Source organism: Peromyscus californicus, unplaced genomic scaffold, assembly GCF_007827085.1.
Source record: "Peromyscus californicus insignis strain IS unplaced genomic scaffold, ASM782708v3 Scaffold_11__1_contigs__length_118956290, whole genome shotgun sequence".
Classification (NCBI taxonomy): domain Eukaryota; kingdom Metazoa; phylum Chordata; class Mammalia; order Rodentia; family Cricetidae; genus Peromyscus; species Peromyscus californicus.
In genome coordinates, this window is record NW_026294402.1 from 68,089,009 (window position 1) to 68,099,718 (window position 10,710).

The 10,710-nt window shown below is 47.3% G+C and overlaps 1 protein-coding gene across 1 annotated transcript; it reads left to right on the plus strand.

Moving 5' to 3' along the window:
• The first annotated feature begins 970 nt into the window (after nt 1–970).
• Nucleotides 971–9,867, plus strand: Rsl24d1 (ribosomal L24 domain containing 1). Its single transcript, XM_052714340.1, has 6 exons — nt 971–1,115; nt 3,219–3,332; nt 4,688–4,760; nt 5,635–5,698; nt 7,988–8,073; nt 8,814–9,867. Exons 1-6 carry the CDS (start codon nt 1,035–1,037, stop codon nt 8,885–8,887), a joined length of 492 nt encoding a protein of 163 aa, XP_052570300.1. The 5' UTR covers nt 971–1,034; the 3' UTR covers nt 8,888–9,867.
• The last annotated feature ends 843 nt before the right edge of the window (nt 9,868–10,710 follow it).

Here is a 10,710-nt window from a genome sequence, read left to right on the forward strand (position 1 = left end):
TTAGCCAAAAATGTAACAGTATGATTTATTTAAACATATTTTAAATATTCCAACATGCGATCAACATACATATAAATTCCGAGCCAGGTATGGCGGCACACCTCTATAAGACCAGCATGGAAGCGGAAGGATTGTGATTTCCAGGCACCCTCAATTACATATTGAGATGTCTACCTCAAACAGAATGAGGTGCTGGAGAGATGACTCAGTGGTTAAGAACACTGGCTGCTCTTCCAGAGGACTCCGGTTCTACTCCCAGCACCCACATGGAGGCTCACAACTATCTACTAACTCCAGTTCCAGTGGATCCTACGCCATCTTCTGGCCTTGGCTGGCACAGCACACACACCGTGAACATGCAAAGCAAGCAAAACACACAAAATACAGATTGAAAAGCCAAGCCCGGTAGCGCACCCCTTTAATCTCACTCCTAGGCAGGCAGATCTCTATTCGTTCGAGGCCAGCCTGGCTTACGGAACCAGTTCCAGACTACGCAAAGTGAGACCCTGTCAAAAATACAAAACGAGGATAAGGGGCCCGAGAGCAATCTCTGGGATCCAGGTGGCGGGAGGAGAGAACCAGCTTGCTCTAGGTCTGTCTTCCCGAGGCCGGGGAGGCGGGTTCTCGCTGCGTACTCCCGCCAAGTCTTTTGCGGAAGGCAAGCCTGGGGTAAAGGAGACCTTCCTTGGCCACAATCCGGCTCGAGGAGCGTACTGCTGGCAAAGCACCAACCACAATAACAAGAGTACACACGGGAAAATTCGGCGGCACTTCAAGCGCAGGTACAGAGGACGGCCGGGGCCACAGAGTCAAAAAAAAACCCGGATGCAGACGACAGGTTCTGAGCCTGTGCACGGCGACGACGTTGCTACGCACGCGTCCGGCCGGCCGGAGGTGCCGTCACGTACGGCTCGCATTCCCAGGGCCAGTTCCGGGTCGGGTCAGAGAATTGCTTCCGGGGGCTCGGAAGTGACGTAACGTATCCCTTCCTCTTCAGCTCGGCGCCTAGGAGGTGGGTCCCACGCGGAGTCCACATGAGGATCGAGAAATGTTACTTCTGTTCCGGGCCGATCTACCCGGGCCACGGCATGATGTTCGTCCGCAACGACTGCAAGGTGAGCCGGGGACAGGGGGCGCGCGCAGCTCGCGCCGGGTTCGTAGCTCGGCGGGGGTAGCCTGGGCTCACGGCCGGCGAGATCTCCTCCCTGCGATCCGACGCACGTCTCATCCCAAGGCCACCCGGGCTGCCGTAGGGTCAGGAACTCGGTCGAACGCTTGCTCAGGCGGGCTTCGTGCTGACGTCCCGGGGCATAGGGACCAGCCGGAGGTGGGAGTGTCTGCAGAGGTTAATGGACGTGGTGCTTGCGGCCTGATAGAGTTGTGTGTTGTTGCTGGAGGGGAGCTAGGAGAGACTCAGGATGCAGGGTCTCTGGGGAGCAGGCTTCCTCGCGACCTTCCCTATCCCACTTCGTCGTCAGACCTCCGGGAGCAAAACCTCCTTTAGTCAACAAGTGACGGTGCAAACTTGTTCATGACGCCGTGACCTCTCCAGTTCTCAGGTTCAGGAAGCCTCGGAGCCCCTTTCCTGGCGACACCGGGTCCTTTCTCTGAGTTCTGTGTTTCCATTTCTGTATGCGAGAGGAGAGGGAGCATCCTGTGTAGGAAGTTGCACGATTTGAGTAAAAGGTGCAGAACAGAACAGTCTCTGAAGAATTGGAGTGTAAATGACAAAGGCTTGGGGTGGGGCTGTTAATGAGAATAAGTATAGGTGACGTTGTGGCAGGCCTTCTTATATATAGTACATGCATTTGCCCTCTTTATTTGGGAGTGAATCCCATCCCTCCAATTCTCAGAATGGCATGTACATAATGTACTTTGGTCCCATTTGAGCCGGTTACGTGCAGTGCTCTTCTTGCAGGTTCTCACAGAACGATGTAAGTGAAAGGTTCCCACAGAATGATCTGAAGTATGTAAACGAAAGCTTTATGATTTGTGCAATATGTGCAGATTTTCTTAGTTTATGTTGTTCACACCTTTTCAGCTGGTGTGACTGGGTCACACATTTTAGTTATGACACTTAGTTTTTTTTTTTTTTTTGCTAGAAACCCTGTTAACCTCAAAGGCTTACTTTTCATGTTTCTTCCAGGGACACACACAGATTGTGTTCTTTTTTTTTCTTTTTTCTTTTTTTAAGTTTATTTATCTTATTTCATGTGCATTGGTGTTTTGCCTGCATGTATGTCTGTGTGAAGGTGTCAGATCCCCTGGAACAGGAGTTACAGACAGTTGTGAACTGCCATGTGGGTGCTGGGAATTGAACCCTGGTCCTCTGGAAGAGCAGTCAGTGCTCTTAACTTCTGAGCCATCTCTCCAGCCCCAGATTGCATTCTTTTTAAAGGGACTATAGGTAACAAGGTAATGTAGTTTAGGCTTGTAAAAGCCTTACTATCCATTTTAAAAACACATCGAAATGTTAGTAAACTGAAAGTTGCTGCTTCTTTGGGATGAAGATGGAAAATTAGAATAGTAAAGACTCTGACTTAGACCTGTGAATGTGATCTTTCAAAACATATCCAGCACTCAGCATGGGACCAAATGTCCGTAATCAGGGTAGGTAGAAGGCCGAGGCAGGAGGATTCCAAGTTGTAGGTCAGCCTGGACTACACAGTAAGGCTTTGTTTCAGAACAATAGCAAAAAAGCAATTCACTGCAGAACTCATAGTTAGTGATAAAATAGACATTGAAAAAGAAAAGGAAAATGACCTATTAGCAGTTTTAGTTTTGAAAATATTTTGTGCTTTCAGCCAGAAGGAAGCAAATAGGATTCAGCTTGGCTCAAAACTCACCCTCACTATGGATATAGGAAGGTGATTATGAGAATGATCACAAATCAAGAAGGGATTTCAGGCACTTTTCTTAGAGTTGGTCCTTCACCTAAGGCCAGTGTGAGGTATTATCCTCTAAAGCGATTAGTGATTGTTCCATGTCAGGGTTTTTAGCCTGCTGTCGGGGATGAGGTTTGACACCCACAAAACACTGAGTTGTCTTCTGTTCTGATGTTCTGTTCTGATTCTTGGTGTTGTCAGTAGGAGTCATCAATGAGAACTATTGTCATTTCTCAGACTTTACGAAGTTTTTGTTGGTTGGCTAGGAGGTGTATCCTGTGATAGAAACATTTTTATTGTTGACTCCAGTATTTTAACTTGAGTGTCTCGTAGGTGTTCCGATTCTGCAAATCCAAGTGTCATAAAAACTTCAAGAAGAAGCGGAACCCACGCAAGGTCAGGTGGACTAAAGCCTTCCGGAAAGCGGCTGGCAAGGAGCTCACCGTGGTGAGTACAGTTGGTGGTCGCCCGGCCTGAGTGTGGCAGCCTGCCGTGTGGTTGTGAGTGCTTTATTTGGCTATGGAAAGTCTCAATCTCGTGTGATCCCAAAATCAAAGGGAAAACTACCTACCCCAGTTTGTAGAAGTTTTTTTTAATCTCTACAAAACTGTTTTGGCTTTTGCAAAGAAAAAGAAAAAAAAAATGATTTGACTGTGTTGGGTGAAGTGGAAGTTGCCCTTTAAGGATGGAGAGGAGGTTGGGGAAGAGCTGATGTGCTCCTGAGTAGACTGAGGCTCAGTCTGAAGCAGTCATTGCCAGTTCCTGTGTGTCCTTGGGTGGGCTCTGAAAGAGACCAAGCCAGCAGGTATGGGGGAAGCCAAGGGCCAAGGGGGCGCCTTGAGAGATTTGATAGCAGGGTCTCTTGGAACTGTCCACATTTGGTCCCTGAAGAGGGAGAAGACGAAAGCTGTAGGTAGCCGTCCTTTGCTGGAGGAAGATGCTTTAAGTTGCTGTACCCTTCTGCTTGTCTCTTTCCCTAACCCTGTGACCTCTCGCCCGACTCTGTAATCCCTGGTTCCCAATACCAGAGCTGTCTAGTGAATACAGCTGCATATTGTATAGGAGGAGAGGCTAAATCACAGTAATTTCAAAGATCATCTTCAGTGTGGATGGAGCAACATGATACCATTAATGCCACAGAGAAGGGTGCCAGCCCTGCCCCCTGCCCCACCCCCTAACTGCCCACTGCCTTTCCGCTGAGCACATTGTGCACTGACAGAATCTGACGTTTGTAAATGGAATAGCGTGTCAACTCCACATGCTTCCGTCAGCTACATTTGAAAGCTGAGGAATATGGGCAGCTTTTTCAAATTGTTTTGCCTGTCTTGAGATTAATGCTTATTAACTGTCAAAATACCCCCATTTGGAGGACCCAGAGCCACCCAGGGCAAGGTTATACCCTGCAGGTGTGTAGTTTCACACCCTTTCACTGTGACAGGTTCTTAGATGGAAATAGTGTGAATTCTTGGTGGTTGGCTTTTGGTCTAAGAAAAGTGGTTTATGTATTGGAAGTCTCTGGCTGTGCTTCTCATATGGAGCTGGGAACTGGGGGAGCCTTTCCAATTTGTTTATCCTTCTTGTGGTTGTTTGATAGCTCCTGAAGGAGGGAGTGAGCTCCCTTTCTCTCTGAGTGGCCCCCATTTCCCCAGGGCCCGAGCTGTTTTCAGCTAGTGGAAAGCAAGTATTCCCCAGTATTTGAGGAGGGTGTCTAGTATTTGGCCACTTAGGATTTTTGTGAAAAGAATATTTTAAACAATGATTGCTTACCACCTTGCTTCCCAATCTTCTGTATCATCTTCTAGGACAACTCATTTGAATTTGAAAAACGTAGAAATGAACCTGTGAAATACCAGCGAGAGCTCTGGAGTAAAACCAGTAAGTCTTGGGGGGTGGCGAGTGTTCAGGGGAGACTATTATGGGCGTTCTGTAATTATAAATGCTGGCTTGTAGAAAAACTAAACTTACTTCATTGCTTGGCTCTTTTTCCTCTCATGTTAATGGTCCTGTTGGTGTTTATGTCTTTAAGTTATTCCAAATTCTTTTTAGAATTTGGCTGAATTTAGATACATCAGAAACTGACTGGTGTATTCATGTAAAAACAACGTAATTATTAAACTTGAAGTGCCCACCCCAAGTAAAAACCATGAATTCTGAAAGACTAAACAAGGGCAATATTTTGGTGGGCGAGGCGAGACCCAGTTAGGAGATGTATAGACCTGTATGCATCACCAGTCTTGACCGGCTGCTCCAGGGCTCAGGTGTGCGCCTTGTGGTGTAACATAAAAAGGTGCTGCAGTTCAGGCCACCAGTCCAGACTCCAAGGGTGCACCTAAGTGCTCGTGTGGGTGAATATGGAGTTACAGGCCCCAAATTAAAAGTGGTATTGTTGAGCCCTTGTCTTTCCCCTGAAGTAGGCAGGGACTTTAATTGAAGGGAGGGTAAGTGTTGGAAAACTTAGTTCCTTCCTTCATTTTTAAGAGGATCTTGCTGGGCAGCTGTGGCTGGCCTTGAACTCACAGCCTTGGCCTCCTGAGTGCTGGTCTTGTAGGTGTCTGCTGCATGAACTCTTAGGTGGCAGTATTTTTGTGTGTGACAGGTCCTCTGCTCTGCCTTCTCTCCTTCCTGTGGAGTGATTGTTTTGTATTGAGTTTTCTCATTCACGCCCAAGGCACGCAGAAGTACTGAATGTAGTTGTCACAGCCATACTGTTTGAACGTGTGTACATTTGCTGCCTTGTGATTTTTTGTAGTCGATGCGATGAAGAGGGTTGAAGAAATCAAGCAGAAACGCCAGGCTAAGTTTATAATGAACAGGTATGTGCACTTGGGGAGGGATGACGGGAGTTCTGGGAGGCGTATGTGCTTTTCACCCCTTTTATTCTGATAGAACTTCATAGTTAAGGAGCCTCGGAAGACTCTTTTGTACGACACACACTGTGTTTTCTCGGCATCTTACAGTCACTTTACTGCTCTCACTAGTACAGGGATCAGAGACATTCCCGCCTTCTGGGCCTCTGGTTATCCGTCCGTGTAAGACTCTTCCCTAAACACAGTGTGGTTTCCGATCGGGAAGTGGACAGTGATGCGGGACACTGATTGAAGCAGAGCCTGCTTCCACTTCCCACCTAGTAAAGAGGTCACCGCTCAGTTGGCAGGCTCCTTGCACGTGGATAGGTTCCTGTCTCCATTTGTTTCACAGGTATAGGCGGTTTGAAGAGCACGTACTGATGAGGTTGCTGTGTAGAATGTTTCTTCATTTGGGTTTGTCTGCTTTTCTTCACGGGGAGGTTAGGGCCCTTGGGAGGAATGCCATAGCATCACAGTGTCCTTGCTCATGTGTCCTGTCCCTGCTACCTCTGACTCTTTAGTTACAATGGGGTCTGCAGGTCTCTCCCTAACAAAGAGTTGTTCTTTCCTTGGTAGTTGATACGGAGCAGAGTCTGGAAAGAGCTCGTTGCCCTGCAGCCTTGTCCTTATTTTTAGCCTGCATAGGAGAGTCTGGCCTCAGTCAGTGTGAAAGCTTCCCCTTTCTCCACCTTCAGAGTCTGTCCTTTATTTGTATGAGAATATTGGGTCTGTGTTTGTGAACTCCTGTGGTGTCCGGTGGGCTCTGATTCATATTGCTGTGTTTATTGTGATGATCTGCGTGGCCGACATTTGACCAGTGGGCGTTCCTCGGGCTCTCCTATCTCAGGTTGTCAAGTCATCTTCAGCTTTTCAGTTTGTTGTTGTTTCACGGGTAGCAAGAACTTCAGAGTTCACATGCTTTCCCTGTCTCGACCAGGAATCACCTCTGTCTGTAGAGCAGGAAAACTCACTTTGATCCGTTTCTAGTTTTTTTTTTTTTTTAAGTTTAATTTTATTTTGTGTATGAGTGTTTCACCTCATGTATGTGTGCACTGCCTGAAGAGGTCATCAGATCTGGAACTGGAGTTACAGACAGTTGTGAACCACCATGTGGGTGCTGGGAACTGAACCTGGGCTCTCTGCAAGAGCAACCAGTGCTCTTAACCACTCAGCCATCTCTCTAGCTTCTAATTTTTTTTCTTTTTTCTTTCTTCCTTTTTTTCCCTCCCTTTGAGATGGGGTCTGACTGTAGCTCTCGATAGCCTGGAACTCAGAGATTCTTCTACCTCTACTGAGTGCTAGGATTAAAGGAGTATTCCACCACAATCAGTCTTTTTTTTTTTTTTTAATTGTTTTAGTATGTGTACACACTGTGGTATGTGTGAACGTGTCATGGTGTGTATGTGGAGCTCAGAGGATACCTTGCAGGAGTTGGTTCTTTCTTTAGACTCTGTGGGTCCAAAGGATGAACAGTTAGGCTTGGCAGCAAGTGCCTCCACCCCCTGAGCCATGCCATTGTCAAAAGTGAGTCTTAAGTCTAGCCACGGTGGAAGTCTTAGGAAAGAAGCCTGCTGTGGCAGCTCTCTGGCATTTCAGAAGGTGAGCGTGGATGTTTGAGAACAGCGCTGTCAGCAGCGTTTCTGGTGAATGTCTCAAGTGTTTTATGCTCCTGTGATTGGCGAATAATTGACAGAACTGCCCAGCGTGGAGACTGTGCTGTGAGGAGGAGGAGGAGGACACACCCATTGGCAGATGGGAGACCACCGTGTGCGATAGAGCTTTGTGTCTGTGCCGTGGAAATGGACTCTGAGGTCTGCCGAGTCCTTAGTCAGACCCCATTCTGCCAGCAGATAACCCACGCGTCCCCACCTGCTCCACTAGGTCCACTGGGTGCAGGGAATGCACATGTCGCTGGGGTGGAAATCCTGCTGCATTAGGAACTTGAGAATAATTTTGACACAATTATTAGGGAGGAGGATGTCGATGAGTGAGGGCTCAATGGGTGACTTTGCCTTGATCTGTGGATAAACATGTTGTGGATAAACATGTTTGGGGACCAGTTGATTCCTTGTTGACCCACAGCAGTTGTTGCTGGGTGGGAGGCGGAGAACAGGAAGGAGCTGAAGGCGGCCACCCCTTTCCGTTCCCCGTGTCCTATGTGGACAGCGTCATTAGTGAATGCAGTACTTGGTGGGAGTTAAAGTCTCAGAGCTTTTTGCTCACTGAAGTTTGGCTTTGATGCATTTTATCACACAGGTTGAAGAAAAACAAAGAGCTACAGAAGGTTCAGGACATCAAAGAAGTCAAGCAGAGCATCCATCTTATCCGGGCTCCTCTTGCAGGTGAGCATCTGGATTTTTGTGCTTGGTGTAGCTGGGTCCCAGCTAACTTTCTAAAAGTGTTTTGTTATACTGGATGTTAACCTATAAGCCCCACCTGCCCAAGGACAAGGTAACATCCTGGAATGCTGGGAGTTTGTAGTTCTTAGAAAATAACAAAGCCTTAGGAGTAAACTGGCTGTGTGGGTTTGTCCTTATAAACTCCTGAAAAACATGCCTTGGGGCCACTCAGCTGGGAAATCCAGGGAGTGGATCTTGCCAGAGTCTATTCACCTGGCCAGTATTTAATATTTCATAAAAGCTTGCTTCAAATTTGGCTCAAAATGATGGAATTGGTTTTTCTATGGCAAATCTCAGGATTAACAGAGGCCCTGCACCCGGGTGGCTGAAGTCACGTCCCAGCTTTGGTTTCTGGATTCACCGGCTGAGTGGTACAGGGCATGTGCATCCTGTCTGGGGTTTCTCAGAGTTCAGTAAGGTTTGCAGAAGTTTGAGATGAGTTTGTAGAGTGCTTTGTGCATTTGGAAGAACTCTGTGTGAGTTTGGCTAAGATTCCTAAGTCCTTAGAAATGGCTATTACTGTAGGGCAGTCAGGATGCTTTGTAGAGTGCTAGAGTAAATTCTGCAGGGTCCCACTCAGTTCCTGTGTTTTACATTTCCTTTAGATTTACATTGGAGTTTATTTTTGGGGAATCTCATCCATGAGTACTGTGTTTACACTGTATCTACTGCATCTTTTAAAGGCAAAGGAAAGCAGCTGGAAGAAAAAATGGTCCAGCAGTTGCAGGAGGATGTGGACATGGAGGATGCTTCCTAATGGTGCCTCCTGCAACCAGCCCTGGACACACTGGAAACCAGTGGAGACTGTCGATCCCCAAGTTACTGATTGGTTATGTAAGGTCCCTCAGACAAAGGTGATTCACGAGCTTCCCTCTTATATTGCAGCCTGTGAAAGCATCCATTGTGGGTGTTAGATCTCAGCTCAATGTTCTGCATCACCGTGCTGTGCTCACATAAACACAAAGGTTTGTGTGTAGATGAAGGCATGAACTCTGGGCATACCATGGTTTGAGTTGTTGCTTAATGGCACCAGGCAACATTTCTGTGCTGACTGTCTTGCTAGTGTGAAATCTGTCGTGATGTAATATTTTCCTTGCACTAGGATAGTCTGTTTAAGGTCATTGAAGCAGAGGTCGCAACAAGGAACTAACCGTTCTCAGGACAGCCTCAGTCTCTTGCTTTGCTTTAGTCTCCTTAGTAGCTTCTTAGAGTTGTATGCTGGCCACATACAATGCTATAAGGCAGCTGAATTAGGCTGGACTGTCTGCCCCACTTCAGCCATTCCAATAGGCGGCCTGTGAGGGTGGGGGTGGGACGTGGTTGAATAAACTTTGCCAGAATGGTACCTTCTTACTGCTTTGGAGAATGCTCAATTCCAAGTTGTGACTTCTGGCCCAACACCTCTCCCCTCCAATTCTCTCCAGCCCAGCAATGGTCTGGAAGCAGAAGAATCTTGGTACCTTTTAAGATTTATTATGTGGTTTTCTTTTTCGGTTTTTTGAGACAGGGTCTCTCATATTATGTAGCTCTGGCTGTCCTGGAACTCACTATGTAGACCAGGCTGCCTTCAACTCACAGAGATCCACCTGTTTCTGCCTCCTGAGTGCTGGGATTAAAGGTGTACACCATCACACCCAGCATTTTTGATTTTCTTAAACAATTGTTTTTGGAAAATAGAATTTATGGATAGAATGTTGCTTATTATTTGTACATGAATAAAACCATTTCTAAAGTAAATGCATACTTTTTTTAGACTTTTTTTTATTGATTCTTTGTGGATTTCACATCATGCAGATGGATCTTATTCATCTCCCTGTCCCTTCATATCTGCCCTCTACCCTTGCAACCTTCTTCCCAAAATAAATGAAATGTAAAAGAAAAACAAAAAACAAAAACAAACTAACTTACAAAAAAAGAAAAAAAAGGGACTTGGCATGGAAGCTGTGGTGAGACACAGTGTATATATAAACCCTTTAGTCCATTCATCTTTACCTGCAAGTGTTCACTGCGATGCGTCATTGGTCTGGTTCAAGGCCTCTGGCTTCTGCTGCACCCTCAGTACTGGGCCCTCACTGGGACTCCTCTTGGATATCCTGTTGTTGCCTTACGTCATGGAGATCCTGCAGCTTTGGATCTGCAGATCTGACTCCTTCACATGTTCCAGCAGTTCATAGATGAAGTGGGTGTTAGGGTGGGCTGCTTATAGCCCTGGTTCTGGGCCTGGGGGGTAGATGGGTTGGTCGGCCTGCCAGCTTCCCCTCATCAACACCAGCAGGGTGAGCTCTCCGGCATTGCCCTGGCTAGTTCACCCACGGCAGCAGGCAGCAGGGAGCAGGACCAGTTCTCGCTCTCATGCCCGTGGGGCCGGCTCACCTGCACGCACATCATCAGGGCCAGCTCTACTGTTCAGGCTAGGTGCAGGGCTTACTCTCCCGAGTCCTGCAGTTGCTGAGGTGCAGGACCAGCTCTCCCGAGTGCTGCAGTTGCTGAGGTGCAGGACCAGCGCTCCTGCTCTTGTTTCCTCCTCCCCACAACTCCAGGCCAACTCTCCCACCTGCTGCAGGTGGTAAGGGGTGGAGG